The 24,834-nt window shown below is 38.3% G+C and overlaps 1 protein-coding gene across 6 annotated transcripts in view; it reads right to left on the reverse strand.

Annotated features, from left to right (window-relative positions):
* Nucleotides 1-674: 674 nt before the first annotated feature.
* The window catches only part of LOC139978190 (transducin-like enhancer protein 4), a 66,173-nt gene continuing 42,013 nt past the window's right edge, over nt 675-24,834 (reverse strand). For 2 of the 6 annotated variants that reach the window (XM_071988119.1, XM_071988120.1), the window contains exons 10-22: nt 23,832-23,996; nt 23,138-23,206; nt 22,244-22,408; nt 21,673-21,817; nt 19,311-19,441; nt 18,977-19,041; nt 18,493-18,673; nt 16,845-17,015; nt 16,337-16,482; nt 11,816-11,927; nt 9,696-9,778; nt 6,964-7,144; nt 675-6,456 (exon numbers count right to left, since the gene is read on the reverse strand). In XM_071988119.1, coding sequence (XP_071844220.1) covers nt 6,349-6,456; nt 6,964-7,144; nt 9,696-9,778; nt 11,816-11,927; nt 16,337-16,482; nt 16,845-17,015; nt 18,493-18,673; nt 18,977-19,041; nt 19,311-19,441; nt 21,673-21,817; nt 22,244-22,408; nt 23,138-23,206; nt 23,832-23,996 — 1,722 coding nt within the window. In that variant the 3' untranslated portion in view covers nt 675-6,348. The remainder of the gene's footprint in view (nt 6,457-6,963; nt 7,145-9,695; nt 9,779-11,815; nt 11,928-16,336; nt 16,483-16,844; nt 17,016-18,492; nt 18,674-18,976; nt 19,042-19,310; nt 19,442-21,672; nt 21,818-22,243; nt 22,409-23,137; nt 23,207-23,831; nt 23,997-24,834) is intronic. The other 4 variants (XM_071988122.1, XM_071988124.1, XM_071988121.1 and 1 more) reach the window with 4 other exon arrangements.

Here is a 24,834-nt window from a genome sequence, read left to right on the forward strand (position 1 = left end):
ATTATACTTCTTTTATCATTGTTTATGATAACAATGTGATGAGTTTCAAGTTGTTCACAAGATTTGTGGAGGGGAGGGGGTTGGGGAGATGAGGAGGCCGGTAGAAGCTAATATCTCTTACTTTTGGAAGTAGTCCGCGTTACCATGTTCTGTCTCCCAACTTCTAGCATGGGGGCTTGTATTGCAACTCTGCCACATGTCTTTGAATGTAACATTTGCAACTACTGAAAAAGTGGAACTTTGGACAGTCTTTAGATTGAAACTTTCCAATCTGATCTTTTTCCTGTTATTAATACTAACAGGCCTTTCATAAGTGTCTAGTGGGTGAAATGTTGAGAATCGATTCTAATTAACCAATTACTCACTCATTCATCTTCACACCCTTTAAGGCCTTCACCGAGGAGCTGACGGCATCGTCAGATTTACTAGCCTTAAAGGAGCATTCCAGAGATATTAAATACTTTGAATATCTTGAAAACCGGAATAGCTATAGAATTTATAGAAACATTTACTAGCACCCAAATGTTTCTTTTCATCTTTAGCGAGGTTATGTATCGTAGACAAGTCAGAGAGGAATGAATAAATAATTCTGCCTAAAGCCACTGTTCAGCCGCAAGTTAACAAGAAACCGATGAATCCAAACACGAAAAAAAAAAGAGACTACAAAACAACTGTTTTCAGTATCATATAACAAATCTTTATGGATCTATTCACAGTAAACACATGTACAATGTATTGACAGCACATACTACATATAAATGTAAAGATACAGAAAACATTTTTGCCTAATTACAATGCCAAACATAAGATGATTTAAGGTAGAAGGAATTCACCATAGGTAAGATGAAAATGGCATTTAGTAGCAAAATACAACTCTGCTACCTATCCCCCCTTTCCCCATATACATTTTTCCCATGCTCTCCCCCCCCCCCATTTCCCTTCCTGTTTAGGCCTACCACACCACATCCCATATCCTTGAATGCTTACCTTGTTCACAACTCCCCCGCCCCCACCCCCCAAAAAATAAGCCCCCACCCCCCAAAAAATAATCCCCCACCCCCAAAAAATAATCAGAGTAATAAAAAATTATGCAAAGGTTATTTTGAAAAGATCGCCCTTCAACACTTTTTGCAAATCGTCTCAGGTATGTCCCATCCGATGGATTAAACTACAATTGTCACCTTAATCAAAAAGTCAATATGACCACATTTTAGTACTTCTGAAGTACACACTTATGAATTATACTCTCTGTCTCTCCCACAGGTGTGTACTCTAACTTCCCTACATGATCCAAGAACCCCCAGCCCCCCGTTCTCTACCTCTCTCTCTCTCTCGCTATATATATATGAACTAAATATACACTGCCATGCAGCCCTTGGAAAACGTTCTCAAGAATCACATGCGATGAAGTTAATCGTAGTTTGATATTTAAACTCACAAAAAGAAATTTAATTGAAACTGTTTGCAGAGTAAGTATTACTTCTTTCAAACATACCGAAAATTGCTTCCTAAACGTTCACTACAAGGAAGGTTTTGGATGAGTAATTTGTACTTGTAAAAATGAAGTTTCCTGTTATAGGGATAGCATTCTCTGGTTAATAAGCCAGTGATTGGAACCATAAACTTAACTACCTCCATGTACTTTACAAGCTGTCAAAACAGTCAAACTATCTTCAGTTTAATAGGCTGGTTCTAGACCTTCTGTTTCCCTAAATATTCACAGACAAAGTTTACAATAACAAAAAAAAATTCTGACAGATTGTAGAAAAAGAGAGAGAGAGAGGTAAAAATAGTACTTGAAGAGGGTGATTGGATAACCGACAATCCACATTCGATGTCATGTCATTACATCAGCTCAGCTAACTGTGGCACTTACTGTGGCACTTATTGTGGCACTTACTAATTACAATGGCAAAGTTACATACATATACACTCGGACATGGAGATCTTTGGGCAGATCCATGTAGACACCTTGGTAGGTGCATGAAAAAAAAACATGGAAAGTTGATAGTACAAGTTTTGGTTTCTTTAAACTCTTCTTAGTTTAGTAGTAACACTTCATTGCTTTATGGATGACTTATATGCTGTAAGATCAAAGAAAAGAGTTGAGCGCTAGTAATGTTTCTACAATTAATCCTGCTTTCAAGACATTCACCTTGAAAGTATGCCACATTCCTGGAAAACCTCCTTTAATGCTAAATTGATGATGACCTCCGCTTAATGTTAAATCCTTTTAACTCCTTTGTTCTATAAATTCAAAGAACTCAACCAAAACATGTTTCATTTTAACTTCATATAAACAAACAGAGTCACCCTTAGATGATGATCAACACCATTTGTCAATTTGTAAAACATGTCATTTGAGGCCATACAAGTCTTTAAGTTTTCCCCACTGAGATCTGGGTTGCATCTGACTATTAAACTAAGCTAATGGTCTGTGTATAAGACTAAAGTCATATTTTTTAATTGAGTCCACTTACACACTGTGTGGCTTAAAAGTCAGGCCGACATTTTGACAAAATATGGTTTGGCCCATTCCATTATCACAAGACCATTCTTATTCCTCAGAATCTCATAAGAGACCCTTTTAATAATTAACATAATAATGAAGTGAACTGGTTGTCTCGGATACAATATTAAAAATACAACTTTAAGTTTCATCTCTTAACATAAAGTTTATAAAGAGAGGCTCTTGAAAATTGCCAGCAGACCGGTGAAAAAAAAAGAATAAAACAAGACCGAAGACAGGACATAAGAGGTCAATGAGCGTCACCAAACATGATTTATTTTAACAATATATCACAACCTGGCGATTGAAGCTATCACGGGTGTAATATTTTGCCTTTTGTTTTCATTTCGTCTGATACAGGACACACGACCAGAGCCTTAATCACGAACAGATTGATCACCAGAAGTTTTAATTGTTTCGGCGATGTCAATTGGCCATGTTAGGCTTCGATAACGAGTAATTTGGAAAACCGTTCGATGGTGGTTAATTCTATTAAGAGGGTCATAGAAGGATATTTCGCCATGCAATTATTGCCGAATGGTTTCCAACAAGAGTCAATGGCCAGCTGAGGGAAGTGTGTTAAACCCGAAGAGGAAACCTTTTGTTTGGATTACCCCTTCAACAACTTCCCAACTGTTTGAGTGTACCATCAACTTCCATGTAAGTGCAAACTTGTTGACTTGAAACATATTGATTCAAAAATCAGTACTCCACATCTCCTTATAGGATAAGGGGGGGAAAAAAGTGGAACAGGAAAAACTCAGCGCTCAAGGTTTGTATAATTGTCCGATGACCAAACTAATACCTTGTCTAGAGGGAGCAAGGCCAATCTGGATAACAACTGGCTTGTTCTGTCTACGATCGGTTTCCTTATACTATCTACCTGAGCTAACTACAACAACGAATTTCCTGCTTTGCTTTCTTCGATTTCCTGATAGGCCTGACCTTAAGCCTCGATTACCTTTATGACCATGTAATTGAGCCCCGGTTTGCGGTTATATTACCCAGAGTGGATGGCTTTTCCAAGCACAGAGACGGGCTTTCCTTCTTCTGTATTACATTCAATAGTTTAAACATGTTGTGCAATGTTATCCCGGATTAAGACAACAAAAGCGGTTAAGCCCATGACAAGTTCAGCGTACTTAAAGTGATTCATAGCGACGCGAATCATTAGACGCATCGGTCGAACACTACACCCAAGTGCGTCGTCACAGTGGATGTTTCATTGGTATTAACAAAAGAGAAATAGGTCCAATATTACGGGTAGTGTGAGATTAACACGGTTTCTGCAAATCAGATACAAATAACAGGGATTTCTGATACAGGAAACCAATCTTACACCCTAAGGATAAAAGGATTATTGTATTGTACAATCTCTTGACTTAAATAACAGATTCCTTTCTTTTTTCTTTCCTTCTTGAGTTTTATGCTACACTGAGCACTTTTCTGATGACAAAAAAAGAATGTTTCAAAGGGAAAGCACAAAGTGATTTTTATTAATAACATCCATACATCCCCAGTTTCATTCACAAACATCAATCAACTCAAAAGTAAAAAAAAAAAAATAGGAAAAAATAAAATTAAGAAAAACCCCAGCCACTCTCTCAAATGTACATCTAAATATAATTTCCCAAGTCTCTACTTTTGAATAAGAAAACTTTACACAGAAAAAAAGGAAAAAAAAGGGAAAAAAAAAGTTTTTTTTTGAATACTGTATGTTTGTGAAAATAAATGGAAACAATGAGTAAACATTCAAAAAATACAAAAAAGTGAAATCCTGAAAGTTGAATTATATTCTCAAGAATCCAATGTTTGAACTCATTCTTCACAAGAGAGAGTTACTCTGCTCATTGCAGAATTTAGACCCAAGTAGAAGAAGCCAACAGATCAGACATCCTTTCTACCCTCTCACTTTTTTCAGTTCAAATTTAAAATTTTGCTTATATTCTCCTTACTTTTCCAGTCTGTATGTCAGAATGTTACATCACCATCTCCTACTTAGGCTACTCCACGCATCTACCACACGATGAAGGAAATATTATATTTGAGACAATCATGCACTTTGACTTCTTCCCTTTCGTGTGAGCAAGAGCCTGAAATATGTGAAGATTTACAAACAATTTTGCTTATCAAAAGTAGGTGGTCTGCCTTTTCTTGTGGTTTTTTCCATTTTTGCTTTGTTTCTAGAACGAAGTTGACAAACCTTGAAACCCACATGATAAATTTGGTATACAGAGAATGCCGGACTCTCTTAGAAAAGGCAAGTAGCCATGTAAAAATTGATCTTCTGTAATTTCGTATCGGGGCTTGAAAGACACAATCAACAAACTTAATCACACGCTAGGCCCAAAACGTTCACCTTTCTTTAACTCTAACTCAGAAAAAGTAAAAAAAGATACAGACAAAAAATTCTCGGTCTTTCTTCGACATTACAATTAAGAACAAGATGGCAATCACACTGCGCTACAGTCGGTGAAAAACTGTACAAGATGCCATCATACCACATATTGGTGTGCAAGTTTAAAATCAAGATTCACAAGATGGTGTAACAGTGTGATCAAGGTTGTCCACACACAATGCAAAAAAAAGGCTAAATAATAGTTATTTCCTCAAATATTGTTTAAGATTTATACTACACATGATTGAAGGAAACCACACACACACACATGTATCTGCATTCCGACTGTTTTCTTTCACATTTCCAAAACTGACCCAGAGTGCCAATCTATAAGTTGCTGCCGAATACCCATTGACTGCAACAGTCTTATTAAACTCATGCACCAACATAACTGAAACACCTGTCAAAAGTTATCTCACATTCTAAGATGTAACAACTGTACCCAATATGACCATTATTTACACCATGCCTTTCTGCTATAGTAAACAGCTCCCAATAAGAGTTGGTCAAAGTTAAAGTTTTTTTTTAATTTTTATTTTATTTTTGATATTTCAAAGGACTTTAACCCACGCAAGAGTTCAATCCCCATATCAGCCAATTAATATCTCAATTGTCTTTAACTACTACCTGTTAGGAAAAGATGTAACCATGGTGATTACTTGAACAATTGTTTTAACTTCTATAGTCTGCTCATTTTGCCACCTGAAAAAGCACAGTTAAAGTAATCAAATACAATTTTTTTCTAGAAAATAAATTTGGCTTGATATGTCCAGGAAGGGTTCAGTCTTAGACAGTAAGCAGTCTTAACTTTTCAAATTGCTGACAAGATTTGTCTTTGCATTTCTTGAGTAGCTTTACTTTCATTTCTATTAGACAGAAATTCTGATTAAAGCAACTGAAAAAAAAAAGAGGACATTCTTTGGTACAAAATAAAAAGGAACCATAACTAAATATAAAAGGAACCTGAAATTCACTATAAACAACAAATGTTAAACAAGTCTCCTACAATCAGAAAGTCAAATATTTCGTTCAAGTTTTCATCTCTCTTTTGTTTCTCCCAAAGAGGTAAATCAAATAACAAAAATGCTTTCTGATTCCATCCAACCTTCAAGTTCTCTCGCTGTCCGGGGACAGCAAAAAAAACTTTTCTGCTCTCTGACCCCAATTTTGTTCATGATCTGGTTCAAGTTTCACTAACATCTACTTCACCGTGTGCCTGTGTGTGTGTGTGTCTGTCTGTCTGTCTACGTGCTTTTTGAATACTCCACTGGTGCAACATTGTTCAAGGGATTCTCTCGCGTCCTGAATTAACGGCCTATGACTCTCAGAGCATCCGTCTCTCAGCTGGGTTTGACGCGTCTTCGCTCCATGAATAACCAATTTGGGGCTATTCTGCTTCTCCCTGGTTTTGCTCGGTGCGGATAACTACCGATAGACAACCCTAATACATGACCTCATACACGGTCGCCTTTTTATCTCCCGAGCCTGTGACGATGAATTTGTCGTCCGCGGAGATGTCACAACAGAGAACCGAAGATGACTCTTTAGACTGGTGAAGAAACAGAGACATTCATGAAAGCAACTGGTCTATTTTATTTCTCAAAAAAAAAAAAAAACTTTTCCACATTTTGCTGCCTAAACCATCAGAACTTTTAATAGTGTTTCTTGTGGCTTTGCCAGATCTGTTGTGATACTAAAAACATATGCTGAAGAATACAGAAATGTCATCGTCATAAAACTTTTCCCTTCTGGTGATAACAGGTGACATCAGACTTTCTGTCCACAAGTCAAACCATTCGTCGAAAATGCCTATACAACTTAATACTTACAAAGAGAATTGTTGGTTAATCAAGCACAAAAAACCACACCTTTGGTCTGTAAACTCTAACCACCTGATGAAGAAAATGTTTTTTTTTTTTGGCGTCTCCCCTCCCTCCATGGTCTAATAAGTCTTTCAAATGTCAATCGTTATTACAATAGACACATATCAATCTTAAGTTAAATTCATAAATATTCATTGCCAACAAAAAGTAAATCTATATGTTGTTTTCCTAACCTGGAATATGCTAGCTCCGTAAGGAGTCCTCCAGGCATTTAAGAGGTTATCTTTTCCAGTGCTGACGAACCATTTCCCGCAATGGGCAAACTTCAACGAGAGAACGCAGCTTTCATGAAGGTGAAGTTGATATTTGTCGGGTTTGCTGTGATGTAAGACTTCTACGTTACTGCTCTCCATTCTGTAGGGAAAAAGAAACACGAGATGGAAAAATTTATACACGAAATATTGCAAAGAAATTATAGAAACACTTATCAAGGAATAATTTAGTGCTCATAGTTGTGCATAGCAGTATACTGTATTGATAGCTATGAACTTTACCTCTTATAAAGTAATATGGTTACTGTGTACAAAACCTGCTGTAAAGCTTTGCACTTGTATAGCAATTTGCCCATTTTGCATATTATTTTGTGATGCAATGCCACATTTTTCCCTGCATATCCCAAAAATATCCAATCAACTTCCTTTCTTCAAACATTACACTTCTGCAGCAAATTTAATTATCAAAAAAAAAAAAAAAAAAAAAATGGAGAGCATGTTTTTGAAAGATGTGTGATTTACTGTGGACAGAACCATGGCTTGCATTTTTCAAAGCCTGTAAACAATCCTCAATATCTGACAGAAAGGGTGAAACTAGTCAATTACATGATTTCAATTTCACAAGGTAAGCAAAATCTTAAGCACAAAATGATATCGTATTAACGACTTTTTACGACCAAACCAAATCACGTATCATTCCTGGGATTCATTTTAATGTTCGGACAGATAGTTTGGTCGCATGCTTGGCTGAATTTAATTTATCCGGATTCTGTAATCTAAGCTACGTTTGGCCTACACGAAAGTAAGCCATGCGGAGAACAACTTGATAAATTGTCCTTCCCCTATGTTTCGCTTTCACATACTGATTAGTTAAACAGCCACACATATGATGATGCTTATGTTATAGGGTCAAGAGTAAACTACAAAGGAATCATAAGACTGATGGCTTTTTACTTTGAATGAAAATAAGATGAGAAAACAAACACCGAGAGCTCTTGGGGAAGGAAGTGTCCAAATACCTCTGAACAGGAAATGGGAACTCATTAAGATACAGTTTTTTTTTCCCCTCCTATAATTTCCTTTTAACAATTGAGACTGAACAACCACAAAGACAAAAATATCACTTTCATCAGAATTTTTGAATTTTTTGGGCAAAGTATTAAATGGAAAGAAAGAAGAAATTTAATACAACCTCATGGAAAAACAGTTCTTGGAATTGCAGATTGAAAAGTAAAAACAAAGAAAAGTTTAAGCTATTTATAGGTATTTACTAACAAAATATGGCTTGGGATATAATTGTGTTTTGACATCTGAAGCAATATGATAGGCTAAAAATCGTCTCCGGCCCCATCGGGTCCCGATGAGAGTAAAATCACAGAATATCCGTAATGATGGTACATGATGTTTATTTCATCTGTTCAATATCCATGTGACTTCCATGTGTTTCAACAGCTAGCCCTGGTGCTTTGAACAAAAGTCATGCAAGCTGTAGTGTCACAGTGTGTGTCCCAAATTCACTTATATTGGTGTAATGGTTTGGAAAGCTGTAGGAGAGTTTCTCTGCTTCCACAATTTCACCTTGAGATTTCAAGCAGGTTTGACTATACTTCTTGTTATAAAAAAAAGTTAATACTTTGACCAAATGACACATTGACAAAAATAGGTCTTTATCCATATCTATTTCCTCCCCCCTCCCCCCCCCCCCCATCTGCCGCCTCCCACCAAAAAGTAATTGTAATAATAAGAAGTTAGCTATTGTAGACTAACACAAAACTGACCAGCCATGTTTCATTATTATCCATGCAATAAATGGTGACATGTTTTCAAATATCAAGTGATATCTCAGAGATGAAACAAATTCTTTTTGATTTACGCCAATTACTTCCCTAATTCGCTGTATGATTGATGCGTCAGCCTTTCTTTCCTGTCCTTCAGAGAACCCACTATCGCGGCCATTGAATGGCTTAGATAAAGGGGGCAATGACCTGATTGCATCGGCCAATAACACAAAGATAGTACCATGACATAGCCAATCTCTTTTCCAGATAAGTATAAATATATTTCTCAAATGCCAATGACTACAAAGTATCCTCTATGAGCACCACAAACGATTTGAAGTTGGTCTGAGTCAACTGAAATGATTAAAGACATTGCAAGGTGGTGATCCCTCCTAATGGTAATGTCAAGCTATATGGAATCCAACAGTAAGTCCCTTCCCATGCCCTGGCCTGCCAAATGTACCACTTCAAAACTGATTTTTTTTTTGGGGGGGGGGTCAGAGTGTGTTCACCAATTTTCTGCCAAGTTTACCAAAGCTATAGAAACGTACTTCAAAGTAAGTCTGCAATTGAACCCAAAGCAAAATGCCCTGCTACATTCACAATTAGCAAAAATTTAGTTCAATGAATCCCTGGCTTTCAATTACTCATAAATATTCAACAGGAGTCATGTATTATTTAAATATTCATGAATATGCAACAAAAACAAACCGATGCATTGCATATCACCATGTTCTACCCAAAGTAGGTTGCAGTTGTTTTCTGCTTTCAAGTATACACATACCATCACATGGACATTAAGCATCCTAAATGTAAAACCAAGGTCTACAAAATAAGACTAATTATGGTTAGAAAACTGACTGAAACTTTGAAGAAGAACCAGAGGAAGAATTGTCCATTGATAACTCAACTTACCCTACAGCGAGCCAATCACCTGTCGGACAGTACCCTAACGAGAATATCTGTGATGTGAAATCATGCTGTTGAAGTTGTCTCCCCTGCAACAACAAAAACAAGATAAAAAATGAGCAGAGTTAAGACAGAATAGCCTTTTTATAAAATTATTTTATTGAATTTAACTTTCTCAGGAATGATATGCCCATGGGGATAGATAAACATTAATGTGGTACACATGCATGAAGCAGACAAAACCGATTCAAATAGACTTTCCTATTAAGCCAGCGAGACGTTTCTGTAATTATAACTCCAATAGGTGGAGAGACTAACTGATTGAATTTGTTGTGCAAGCCTCACATGACCGGGAATCGTGAGCAACAACGACTCAACATTAAAGAAGGCAAGATTATAATGCCATTTAAATACCATCTTTTCAAAAGTTGAAACATTGATCGGTCCTGACATATCAACTCTAGCGAAGAGAGTTAACTTCTTAAGGAGAAAACACAAATAGTGTTAGTTACCATCCAGCAAAGTACCACCTGTTGTCTTGACAACAGGGCTAGGTCAATGTCCACGGCAACATTCTTTGGCTTTAGGCTACATTGGAATGATCAACTCCATAAATTGATTGAATTACAATTGTGACAGAGGAAAACATTCAACAGAGGTTTTTGGTCTGTTAGTTATCGATAGTGCGAGGTAACATGTAACTTTTACCTCACACCTCAGGTACCTTGCAGGTGATTGTGAATAACTCAATCCTAGCAATGAGAGAGTCCCTAAAGATTGGGTTGGGAAACCACACCGTGATTTCAAAAGTTGAACAATTTGATGAATGTCATGTGGGATTGACTTTTACTTCCCGATTTGTATCACAAGACTTTTGAACAGAAATTTGCAAATTTTTATGAAAGAATTGTAACAAAATGAAATGGTATGGAATTTGAGTGAGCTGGAATATGGCTAAAGGCATCATTCCCAGATAAATCGGAATGTTAACTTCATGAGACATCATCGATATATACAAAGTACCACTCCATTCTAAAACCCTTTGGAAAATGAAGAGAGATGAGTTTCTTTGACCAGTAGTGAGGTATTTGTCCACCTTTCAGGAGAGCAACAACCTTCCACTCTAAACTTTTCAGAGTTGTCAAAAACTAAATTTACATATGTGCCAAAAATGCGTTTTCAACTTGAAATCAACCCAATGTCGAGAAACGAAACGATCGGGGACAGTAGGGTAATGGAGATTCCCCATGTTATTTGAGTTAGATCACCATTGGAGTGTTTCCCATGCGCTATGATAAACCATGGAACAGGAAACTATCGGCCGTCATACGAACGTGTCGCGGGAAACCCTGATTGTTATTACGTGAGATGATCTCGAGAGATCAAGTTAAACAAGATTATTGGGGAACGGTAGAGCTGACATTAGGGGTGAGGACTCAGGATGTAATTGAGGCAGAAAAAACCACAAATACGACACAACTAACCGACACTAATGTAGACTTCAGATGCACTTTATGAGTAGCAAATGTTTATCATCTGTTATGATTGTGTTATTTTATTACAGAAGATCATTTTGACTTTGAGCAGCCAAAAAAATGTTGTGAGAAAATGCCACAAAATCACTGGTAGAAATGACATAAACATCTGACAAACATCAAATGATTGCTGATTATGAGAGGAACCACTAAATCTAGATCGTTTAAATGAGTGGTTCATGTCAAAATTTGACCCATTTCCTGTTCTTTAAAAAGAGATATGAATTGAAAAAAAAAAAATTTTTCCTAAAGACTGATTGCATTGCAAGTTCATAGTGGGGACCACAAGGTGTACCAGTTTACAAGGTGGTACCAAATATAGCTGTATAGTCTGAAGAACAATAAATGTGGGTATCCTCATCCCCCCTCCCCCCTCCAGAAATCTCCTTTATGCTTGTCATGTTGCTTTTGTGTTTTACATGAGTGGACAGTGTGACTGTTTGTGGGTGGGTTGAGTAGGAGCCATACTCAAACATTAGGAAGATAATAGTGTTTACTCTTCAAAGTACCAAAGTACCCCATTTCCCCTCCCCCTTCCCCCCCCGGTCCACCACCCTATAACATACATAGCTAAGGGCAGTAAAGCCTCACCTCTCTGAGGTCCCATGATCGTACTGTGTTGTCTAATCCGCCCGTCCAGAGCTTGGTACCGTCCGGTGAGATGTCTATACAGCTGGCGCCGTCAGTGTGTCCTTGAAATTGCCTGTTGACGATAAAGGACGCACATCTAATTACTGACGAGGAAATTCATAATAAAGTTCAAGGTAACGAATGTTGTTACAGTGTTTTTTACTTAGGAGAGCTTGCATCTTGGGTATGGACATATATGAACGGAGACATTCACGAAATGGGAGGATGAAACATCTATCAAAGATAAGCAGACCCAACTGCCGTCTTTGACCATATTATAGGAAAGAGATTTTGGCGATGAGTCCACCCTCCGTGCCTACCAGCTGAGAAAAAGAAAAGTTCACACCATTTGGTAGATATGGAAGGTGGGCCATTCAAGGGACTGCCATTTTCCAATGAAGTGTCTGATATGATTATCATATTAAGCACCATCACAGGACATAGTCACATGGGTAGCAGGGAAAAAGGCCCTCCAAGTTTCTTATATAAATGTAAATTGTTATTACAGTAGTAGTAGCAGTATGTGACAAAGTATAATGGTATACAGTGATGGGATTAGGTTTCCAATCCATCCAAAAATGTAACTCTATTTCATCATTGTATTGAAAACATAGAGAGAGTACAAAGAAGCCTCAACAAAACTTTCATAAGAAACACTGGCTCTCAAGGTACTCTCACTGAAAAAAAAACCAAGAGGGGAGAGGGCAGGGAGGGGGATGAGGTGAGGGGTGGGGGGTGAGGGTAGAGGTGATCCTTTCCCAGATACATCTAAACAGTTAAAGCTGGACAGGTTAAATCTAACATACAGAAATTAAAGTAGGACCAGCTAACTGGTATTAAGACATTGTGTCTACCTTCCACCCCTCACTCATCAAATGTCTCCCCAATATGTAACCCCCACCCCACCCCACCCCCTCGCCCCATCACACATCTCCCTAATACATTCACGTGACTTGGTTAATTATTAACAAGTATAATCGTGACCACCACGAGACTTAACAAATTTCATTGAAAATCCTACAGGTAATGGGTAATGAGATACAAGATTTGAAAAATGTGGGCCAAGTAGGTTTTTTCGGCATCTCCATGAACGTAACATATTGAAAAGTACTGCTTTTCCTGATCGAATGGCTAATAATGACTACGACATCATCTGGTTTTCATGTTAAAGTGTTAACATATTCGTGCAAATTAGTCGTATTAATACGGCAAACAAAGAGTTAATAGGAAAACAGTTAATCACAGAGAAGAGGATCAAAGATCAGAGAAAAAGGGAGAAAAGTCTTTGTGTTCAGTACAGGAGAGCTACAGCAGGTTTTTTTTAATTTATTTATGTATTTTTATCTTTCAAATCTGGGCAGTCCTTATCAATAACTTATTTGCACTTTTTAAACATTGCAGTTGAGCAATGGCAAGTCTTCAAAAGGTCTCGACAGACAATCAACGGAATTCCTGACTTCTTGCTTATAACCCCGCAAGAGGAGATGTCAAGGGGTGCTATCTATTAGGCAAGTAGCAAGGTAAATATGTACAAAGCATTTAACCTTTGCTGCTACAGAAACACACAATGTCCTCTTAGCCTTTACCTAAACAGAGCATGTTTGTTACCGAGTTAAACATCAATGAAATGATAGCAGGGTAAAATTTCTTTCTTTTACAACTGTTATTAAAATCATACTTCATAAACAAGTGTAACTCAACAGTGTACACGATAAAAATCTCTGATTGTGTTTGATGTGGCATCCAAAGGAATGGTAAGATCTGCAGCTATCTGTGTACCATATACTGGGTGTGAAAAGAATAGATACTCTCTCATGACTACATATACAGTGTAACTACATGGTCAGAATGTGAACACTTTTACAAACTTTGGCTCTAGATTAGGTTCGAAACATATGATCATATGTGATGTCTTGTATTGTAATCATGAGAAGGTAAAGTAGTGATCTGTGAAAGGTCAATAATTGGTTCAAACAGATTCTTTGTCATAAGACTGCAATTGAACGTTTGTTAAATACTTTAAATAATATTTTAACAGATTACATGGAATGTTGGTTTTGCCATCGACTTTTCTACAATGATACAATAATTTTATTTTACAAACCTATAAACCACAAGAAAGAGAAGATGCTGCAACCCACAGACAAACAAATCTAATCCACTAATTTTGAAATAAGAACAAAGCTGCAAATTATTTACAATGGTCGAACCAATAACTAAGTTCACTGAAGGGCAAAAGTTCCTTCTATCCTAATGGTAAATTAAGTTTGGTGACATCAACCAAAGTGACACTACAATATTTGAGGGGAGTAGAAAGAGATGGCAACCCCAACTCCCCCCCCCCCCCCCCATCCCCATCGCTATTCTACTAACTGATATATTAATAATTTATCACAGGACAACAACAGAAGAGCACCAACCATTTACTAATATCTAATTTCTTATCATTTGCTGAAAAACTTGTACCATACCACTGGTTAAACAAACTTGCAATGATACAACCAACCACTGGCTGTTTCAAATCTTATGGACAAACTACTTCAGTTGCTTTGAGCAAAGTTGATTCCTCAAACAAGGTGTCATTTGTGTTCGTCCAAAACTAGCAGACCATCACAATTTGAAAAAAAAAGGAAAAAAAAAGGGAAGCAAGTAAATCCTAGATGCGGTCTCGTCAGTTAATACAGAATGACAAAAGATACAGCCAAAGAGCAGAAAAAAAAGGTGGCTCACAACCTTTGACCCCTCCCCTGTACAAGGCCACTCCAAGCAAAGAGATACTGTTTACACTGTCAACTGGCTGAGTTCTACCAACGGTTGACTTTTGGCAAACAGTACAGGTTTCTTGTGGACTTAGACTGTACATTCGTGTAAAGAGTGCTCATCTGTCTGTTGACAATACACTTTCCAGTATGCATTTATCATGACTGATAAGGACACAAAGTCAACAGATTTGTCATAATCTAAACACAAACATCACAATTAGCTTATGTCCTCCAAGAGTTGACTGTTTATAGAGGACATGCCCGGGTACGACGCTGGACTTTGAACGGCCATCAAGATTCAGCTCGTATGTGACTGCCGTCCACACAGTCCCTGCTACCCTCTTCACATAGATGGTATCCCATACAGACAGAAAAAGGCCACAAAAAACAAAAAGCAAACAAACAAAAACAAAAATTTACCTCAATTTCCTTAAACAAATTTGCAACTTTGGGCCATAAAATTACACCAGGTGGTTTTTTTTTCTGGTATGTTTGCAGTGTGTGTATGTGCTATGACATCCCTTGCAATATCAACGGGGCGTGTATTTCAGAGGTGCTTTGTGACAATGATTCATGCCCGACAGGTTTCAGAGGGCGAATAGAAGAGATGTTAGGCAAACAACCTGCAGTGATAAACTAGTTTGTAGGCATCATGATAAGACAAAGGCTGTTCTGAAGCAGGTCAAAGGTCAAACCGATGAGGTAATTGTCGACATAAAACTCCAGCTGAATAGAAACTGTAAATAAATTCTGTATTCAAAATGGGGACCAGAGAAGTATTTAAGTATAAATTTATTAGGAATTAGGAATTTGTGTCCAGAAGCATTTCTTATTCTTTGGGCAGAGAGGGGAAGGTCAGGAGGTAGAGGAGGTGCAGGTAAGGCTGTGCAAAACTGCGATGCCCTGACCTATAGCGAGAACACACGTGTCACCAACATTGATTAATTGCAAGAAACCATATCTAGCAAATCAATTGACAAATATCGTATTTTTGACTATGATGCAGTTGTTTACTTTCAGTTTGTCTTCACGAAAAATAAAACCATAACGCTTGTACGATGTTTACATTATGGGAATGTCTCATTTCATTCTACAATCTTGTAATGTAGACTGCTTTGTTACCTTCACCACTAAATGAGTGTAGCCAAATGATTGTTTGAGCGGGAACTTTATGGTACATGTCAGTCAAAATATTTAAAACAACACTTGAGAGTCCTTTCAGCAAACTCATTCTGTACAGGGATGGACTTGTCGGTAATATGGGAACCCGAACTTTAACAATATTTGAAGTTATGGCAGTCCAAGTAATGTTTAACTTTGACGACGTGAAACTCGTTATATATATGTGGTTGGTGAGAAGAATCACATTTCACTGACTACAAAAAGGAAATGTATTATTAAATACACCATTCCAAACTTTCTCTGATGGCAATACCCAAAGTCTAAATCGCTGCCAGAATTCAAACAGATATATAAGCACAACATGGAATGAGGCTGAGTGGAGTGGAGTTTGGGGGATGGTGGGGGGGGGGAAGAGGAGGAAGGAGCAGTTTTTCCCATCTTTCTCTGTTTGCAAAGGTACGTTATGCCCAGAGCCAATTTGCATATTCACCTAATGTTTGTTACTTGTTATCATTGAGAAATGAAAGAAAAATTTCTGAACAAAGCAAAAGAGAGAGAGAGAGAGAGATTAAAACAAAGGAAAGTATGTGGGAAATACCTGACGAGAGATTGGTTATGAAGATCCCAGACTGCAATGTTTCCATCACTGCAACAGCTGAAGCACACTTTGGAGTCGGGGCTTATTGCCAGAGCATAGCAGGCAGGAGCGCTGGAGGTAAGTTCTGCCTTAATTCTTGGAGTTGGCTTCAAAGGGCAAAAAAAAAAAGACATGACACAAACAATATTAATGTATTCTTCAATTTCCATATCAAAATGCTAATTCAAATTGAGTAATATGATATATTTGCACATGAACAATGGTGGCTATCAGAATATTTAGCAAATTTAAATTTGACAAGGTTTCTTCCTTCCACTCTGCTCAGCTTACATCTAAAAAGAAATGAGTATTGCTAACAATATGAGCTTAGGCTGTCTTTACTACCAATTTATGATTAATGACAGTCAAATGTCATTTCATTTTGCCTTTGAAAGAAAAGACATAAAAAAGAAGATAGGTTCTCTCCCTTCCCTTCATCTATCCAAACAATTTAGGACATTTTACTTACAGCTGCCAAATCCCAGATGGAGAGAGTGCTTGCTTCTCCTCCGACGATTAAAGTCCTCCCGTCTGGCAAGAGTTTACATGATCTAATGTAGTTATCATGATTCAGACAGTCTAACTGTGAGACAGGACTCTTTGTTCCTGATTGGCTGATGTCCCAGACTTTAACGCAACCCTGGAGAATTAAGGAAGAAAATGGCACAAAAGTGCATAAACGAGGCAAAAATAAACTAAAAAATAGAACATTAACAAATGAAAAACAAGAGGAAAAAAAAGGGAAGAGGTTGAATCCCAAATGTGAGGAAATGTCGTCCCTGCGGTTGAGATTAAGACACTGTGATTGAAAACAACTTTTAATTATCTGCAGGCTATCCCAGATTTCATCCTTTGAACAAGTTTGTACAGTTAAGACAGAATATTAACTAAGAAATTGGATAGGCAGCTAGCACAACATTTGCTGATTGCTGCCACAGTTCTGTTACGCATAATATCTGAAGACGCACCTATTTTACAGAATGTAAGTTCACTGTGAGTCAAGTGGGGCCGGGGAAAGAAGTGGAAAAGGCCGGGGAAGGCCCGGGGAGGGCATCTTTCCAAACTTCAATTCCATAACAACATTCAAGTAATGCACCACTGTATACTATATCCTACTAATTGCCTGAAAATTGTTGCAAAATAATAACAGCTTCAGGTTTCCTTTTACACATCACTCTACTTGTGTAGTCACAGTTTAATGAGCCAATTAACCTTGGCATGTACGCATACAAGAGTTTTAACTCAAAACCACAACAAAAAATGTGGTTTTTTTTTCTTTTCTTTTATCTAGGGGGGGATTTTGTTATTTTTGTCCAATACTCAAGCGGGGCTTCCAGTAAGTTAATGAGACCCAGAAAGACGACACAAGGAGACAAACTGTACTTTGGTATCGGTTATGTAAACTGGCAATGACACTGTAGTTGACTTTGAATCACAGCTGTTGTGTCAAACAGAAATTCAATGGAAATATTACAGATAACACTGGCAGAGAGCTGTGTACATGCAGATAGGCAAACATGCAATCACTTCATATCTGTTGGCATACAAAAATATGCCATTAATAACTTTGTAACAATGACGGCTTTTTCGATGGACCAACCAGAATCCTTGAGTTTACTTTGAGAGTGGGAAACATGTGATTATCTTTAATTCCTCTATCGACACCCAGCTTAGGGGGAGGTTTCTTATAGAGTTAAAGGTAAACCATCATGAAACATGAAATTTGGAATTTTTGAGTGATCAAAATTCCCACAGAAGATCTGGTATGTAAAAAGCCTTCCCATTTGTCAGCTATTTCCTAAAGTCGTAATGAGCAGCGTAACTTGGGTCTTTTCATTCTTACATACCAGAGATGTTGAGCCTGCGAATTTCGGTCTACTACCAAACCCATGGTGACTGACTTTCTTAGAATGAGACTCCACGCTTAACATGACCAAAACATTACCGGTCAGGCAAACGTGTATGATAAAACAATATCAGCAAACACAAAGCTATTATAGTCTGTGTTTTTATGAATACAGCGATGAAAAGCAAAAGTTTGCAGTCAGGAGGTGGGTGAGGTTGGGGGATTGGGATGAGGGTACGGGTGGGGGGGGGGGGAGAGGGTTCATGCTCACCTTGCCACCAGTGTAGACATATCTGGTTGGATTACTAATGGTTACTGCACACACAACTTCCCCGTGGTTTAGAGTGTTGATCTGCCGGGCGTGTCTTGGGATTCCGCTACCGATCAGAGCATCGGGAGGGAAGGGTACCGGCTGCATCTGACCGTCGGCGCTGACGTGAAATGAATACGCTCTGTATTTAGCAGAAACAAACAAAACTCCGTCAGTAACGATGCCCATCGATATCTTAATCGAGATTATTACATTAATATCAATATCAATGTCATTGACATTAATATCAATGTCAACCCCTTTATGATTTTACTACCTCCCCCCTCCTTCAGAAAGATCTATCTATTAACAGTATCTCTGCTACTGCCATATTGGTAAACACTTATGTAAAACAAACTGATAAATGGGGGGGGGGGAGGTTGAAGACAACAAACTCAACAACGGTAAACAATAGATAACGTGAAAAGAATGCTTGATTTCTTACGGTTTGCCCCCTGGGATGCTCCCTATGCCGGGAAGTCTTGAGTGGGCGTGTGGGTCGAACGGTACCTGAGAAAAAAAGGAGTAAATTTGATACTTTGAAGATCAATATTGTGAAGTGAATTCACAAAATGAGACATTTCAATTTTGATTTGAGCTCTTCCTTTCACACAAGACAATTTTTCTAACATTTGTACCACATTTTTTGTATGGCCATTCTACTATTGGTGACAAAACAAGAAAGGAATGGATATAGAATACAGACCAGGAGGAGTGGTGGAGGGAGGGTAGAGTGGGTGGGGGGGGGGGGGGTGAGGAGAGCAAGAGAGGTAACTCACCATGGGACTTCTATAACTCAAAGGACCTGGTGAGATGCTGGTGTGAATCCCAGTGGCCATGTAGGGGTTCCCAATATCCCTTGGTAGGTCAGCATTTAGGTTCTGTCCAGGCATAAAAGGGTAGGCTCCTCCTGAAGAGATAAAAAGAATTATACCAATAAAATAAACAAATTTACTAAACGTGAAGGAAGGCACTATGGATTAATCAACTAAATATCTGGCAAGTGGCACCTGTAAGTAATTTATCAAAAGATAACCAATAAATGAATACACGTAGCTAACAGCCCGATGTTGACATGCCAACCATTAACTGATAAAAGCATCACTCTCGCCTCATAGTTTACAAATCACACGTAATCTAGTGTTTTATTTTTTGCTCCCTGTTATCTGTTACTAGAATTGCAAAATGTCAACATTTGCTTGTAGGGGTTTATCGACCAAAGGCCGAAATCATTACTGTTCCAGATGAATGTATCATAACTTTGGAAATTAGAAATGATGACTTTTTTTCCTTCTTTCCACCCTTCTCCCGAAGACAAGCTATGGAGGGAGTTAAATGGTTGATCCTGTTCGCCATCAAAGACAACATCTGATTTTATTTGGTACCAAATGAAAATTTCAACATCTGAAATAACTCTCGCAACTGCCGCACGCAACAGCGGAGCAAACAAAGAGATTTACTTGATTACTTGGTACATCAGTGTTGGATATTAGACGACAGTAATGGAATGCTGTATGCGTCACTGCTACTATTTCATCACACATTGCTGTTGTACTACATACAGTGTGTTCACAGGCTGCGACAGTTTTAAAGTTTTAACAGGTCTACGTATTTAGCTATGGACAGAATTGACGAGGGGTGGAAGGGGGGTTCAGGGGGGTGGTTACAACCTTGGAGCCTGGGGTCAACTTTGGGGACCTAGGAAAACGTGGAGGGTGCCAGAAAAATGTGGGATATATGATGCACAGGGCACAGGATGTAATTGACCCTGGGGCCCGAAACCGGCTCTCAAAACCCGAGGAAGGAAGGAAGCATTTGAGAAGCCTTCTTCACCCAGAGCACCACTAAATTTATCTTTGAATTAAAGGATCCATATTGGTAAATTTGACATCCCAAATTGATCCACTGAAGTGCAATGTACACTGGCTCCTGTTTACACAATCTCTACCATAGCATCAATCACAGTGTAATAAACTCTGTGAGTAATATGCAATTAATAAATTCCTTTTTTTTTGCTTGTCGACATTGTTTTGCTTTCCTTGTACGTGTGTATCATCTGTTGTTACTTTGGTCAAATGTAAATGTTGGTACCCTGCAGTGTTAATCAGCTTGTTTTCAAAACGGGAGAATGAGTTGACATAAGACGGTATATTAAAAATATAAAGTCAATGGCACACTAAAACAAAATGTAATGACCAAGGACAAAGTACATCTGCTGAATTAATTAATTCCAAATATAATCATTAAATATATAAAATAAACATAAAAACTTCAACAAGGTTTATTTTGTGTTTTTGTGCATAATTCTGTCCCAAGCCATGCAACAGTTTTACACATAGTTGGATAACTTTTTTTCCAAGAACTGTTTGACTGATTCAATTGGGGAATTGGAAACCAATCTCACCATTCGATGCAGATAGTACTTTGTGCACAGACTTGAATGTAATGTGTTACTATATGCCTAATTTCATTATTCTTCGGTGTAATTTTGCTGCGCAAAATCATGATTACATTTCAGTTACCAATATCTTGATGTCAAGTATGCTACCAGCAGGTCATGACAAACTTTCATGCAAAATGAAGTTTTTAATATACACAGCAATGATTTTTGACCAACAAGGAACCATACTGTTAACATTATTCTACAAGTTTGAAATCTTGCACCGTTAAGGAGAAACATCCCAGAAGACCAAAATTCAATTCATAAGACATGCGCTCTCAGCATATTGGCGATCTTTATTGAGTAAAAGTGGAATATTTCGCAGTACACGCTAAAAAATCAGGAGCCCCGACCGCATATAGCTAAAACAATTTCAGGAGCTGTGTGTACATTGAATGCTTGTTTCTCTTACCGGGGGGGTGAGCCCCTTCCATGCTATGTTTCTCTTACCAGGGGTGAGCCCCTTCCCTGCTATGTTTCTCTTACCGGGGGCGAGCCCCTTCCCTGCTATGTTTCTCTTACCGGGGGCGAGCCCCTTCCCTGCTATGTTTCTCTTACCGGGGGCAACCCCTTCCCTGCTATGTTTCTCTTACCGGGGGCGAGCCCCTTCCCTGCTATGTTTCTCTTACCGGGGGCGAGCCCCTTCCCTGCTATGTTTCTCTTACCGGGGGCGAGCCCCTTCCCTGCTATGTTTCTCTTACCAGGGGTGAGCCCCTTCCCTGCTATGGGAGGCTTGATGCTTGGTATCCCACTACTGGAACCAGGCGTGGCAGCGTCACTGCTGGGGGGTGTTTCTGATTTTGGGACTGGTGATGTTGAAGGTTTGTTGTTTGTCTCATTTTGCTGCTGTGAACAGAAAACAATTCAATGAACACATCATCGGTGAAAGAACCCAGAACAGATCACGAGAGACGAGAGGAACAGACGAAAGGAAATTGTAGAAGCAAAGGGTGGAAGGCTGCTTGCCCCAAGGAATTTCTTCAACTTGCCAGATGTCAACTTAGAAAAAGCAGTCCTTGTGATTCTACATGTAATGATTGACGTCTTGCTTCCTACTATAACTTTCCATCCCCCTCCCCCGCCCTCTCGCCCACACCCAACTCTTTCATAACGGATCAAACGAGAAAATGAAAGTAAACATTTTAAAATAAAGTGTGACATTTTGCAGTTCTCCTGCCATTACCATGACAACCATGTACACTGTTTTTTTTTCCTCCTCCTCCTCCATTCCTCAATAAAATAAACTGTATTTTGTTGTTGATTTTGCCTTACCTCTTTTGTTTTATTACTAGAGGTAGGAGGAGTACTGGCATTTGATCTTGTACTTGTTGGAGTGGAGGATGTTTCTTTCTTGGGGTGATGTCGATCTGTGTTGTTTGTTTCCCTGTCCCTCGACGACGGCCTTTCCATTTTTGCAGGCGGAGAACCGGGCTCCTGCTGGAGAGAGGTAGAACGACAAAATGTAAATTACCGACCACCATTTAAAATGCACCTAGTATCTACAGACTCTCTCTTTGATACGTGAACATTTTTATTGTAAACACTTGAGGCGGTGACACACAACCGTTTCAATATATTATTATTTGGTATATAAATAAAGAATTCAAAACAAAAACTGCAACACTAACAATCTTTGAATAACAAGGATATTCCCATGCTATCTCTTCATCATAAATTAAAGCAGACATTTGCTCTGACATGTGTGTCTACCATTTAACTGCATTCTAGCCTGCCCCTTCGTAAAACCTTTTAATGGTCTCTACACCTTTGGAGCATGTCTTTATAGAGTCTATCACAGAGTGAAGAAACAGCAGAGGGGGAAAGGGGAAGGGGGAGGGGGAGAAGACTCATGAAACCAGCAAAACATGTCGACAACATTATTAAAGCTGATGATCTTCTTGAAAAGAGCGATACTATTGAGCTGCGATTAAGTAGATGAGGCCCTTCTAGAATATATTCCTCCACAAAGGAACGAGGCATTCTCAGTCTCTACTTTACGATTCCAAAATACAAAACAAAGAACCGATGCACCGAGAATGATTTTTGCCCAGAGTGAAAATGATTACCAATTCTATCTGCTATCCCAATCTGCAGCTGTTAAGAGTCATAAAATAACTGCCTAGGAGGCACTGCATTTATTACAGAATGGAAGCACATAGATAATACCTTTAGACTTACTTCATTAGCGACATCGACGACCAAGTTATCTTCACTCTTCTCTCCATCGCTCTCAGGCTGTAGGGTAAGAACGAACGAGCGACATGTTCAAGAAGTAATAAAAAATATAAAAAAAAATTTAAAGAAGAGAGAACTTTTTACATAATAATCCAAATCAAATATCAGATCACTAAAATGAGATTGTGGTTTCTTTAACCGATGGAAAGACTATTAAACTGACAGATAAAACGCTGAGCAAAATATTTATCATTTCTGGCAAATCGATTGACAGACACAGGCTGATGGTTTGTTTTTTCTTTTCCCATAGAAAATTACAGAAAACTGCAATAATAATAAAAAAAATAAAAAAAGTTATGAGACAGTATTTTAGTAAATAAGAATTGTAGCTCTCTGTAGTTACAAAGACAAGAGAAGAAAATCATGCAGCTTTCATATCTGAAATCTGACCATCGCAAGGTGCCTCCTTCTCAAAGCAACTATATTTGTGTTGTTTATTGTAAACTTTTATGTGACATTTTAACCAGTTACATTCTTAATGTGACTCTTTAACAAGTTACATTCTTAATGTGACCTTCGCCCAGTACCTTCCGTAATTTTGTAGGAAATTGTATGATTAGCACAAAGAATAAAATGTAACAAATGACAGGCTTTCTGTACGGACTTGTCCCAAGTCTCAGCTTACCCCTGATTCCTTCCCTTCTGCCTTTCGTTTGGTTCCGTTCTTTGTCTTGCTGGATTCCCCGCCGTGGTCACCTCCAGAATGAAACTCGGATATGTTTCGTTCCCTCTCCCTCTCTCTCTCCCTCTCCCTTTCCCTCTCCCTCTCCGTCGGTGGAGATATTGAGTTCTGCGAGCGAGACAAAAATATATATATATATATATATATTAATCTTATATATTTACAGCATTAGATGTCCCAGTGAGGCAAAATGCCTTGTAGCTATAGTAACAAGCTTGTTGAAGTTGGAGCATTGGTGACCATTATTTGACCTTCCAGCATATATTTGAGTACATTTTCTCAAAGAGAGAGAGAGATAGAGCGAGGGGGGGGGGGCGGTGGCTCAGACCAATTAAATATGAGTCATGTGATTTGTAATAATGTGTTTAATATTTCTAATATGAATAAACCTCTCCTGTTGACTGGCTGGTTTCCTTACATAACCACATTTCAACAATATTATTCTTGAGCATAACAGGTTTTGTTTGCTATTAAACCCCCTAAAGACATCAAAGAATTTAGCTATATGTATCACCCTGTGACCTTTGACCTTTTCAGGCAATAAATACTTCCATGCACCAATGAAAACAACCCCTCATAGAAACGAAAGTGTTTATACCTTACAGGATATAGAGGATCCCACAAATAAATATCAAAACGATGAAAGTGATAACATCTTCATTTCCTTTTCGTTGCGATTCTTAGCGGTAACATTATACTTTTTACTATCCTCGATGAGATATCAAAGTCTTGAAGAACAGGAAATATGCTAACGCTGCTCAAAGTTTGCCCAATCAAATCAACTATTTGCATTTCCTTGCCAAATTTACATAATCGCACTCCATTTGTATTTTCATTCCAGTAACTTGCGCATTGTTCTCCACAAATGCTATCAATTCTTGCAACTTTTTTTCTTTTCTTTCGGCCACTTAAATAAATGGATATTCCTGTGGCGGGTCAAAATCAA

This window comes from Apostichopus japonicus, chromosome 13 (assembly GCF_037975245.1).
Source record: "Apostichopus japonicus isolate 1M-3 chromosome 13, ASM3797524v1, whole genome shotgun sequence".
NCBI classification, from domain to species: domain Eukaryota; kingdom Metazoa; phylum Echinodermata; class Holothuroidea; order Aspidochirotida; family Stichopodidae; genus Apostichopus; species Apostichopus japonicus.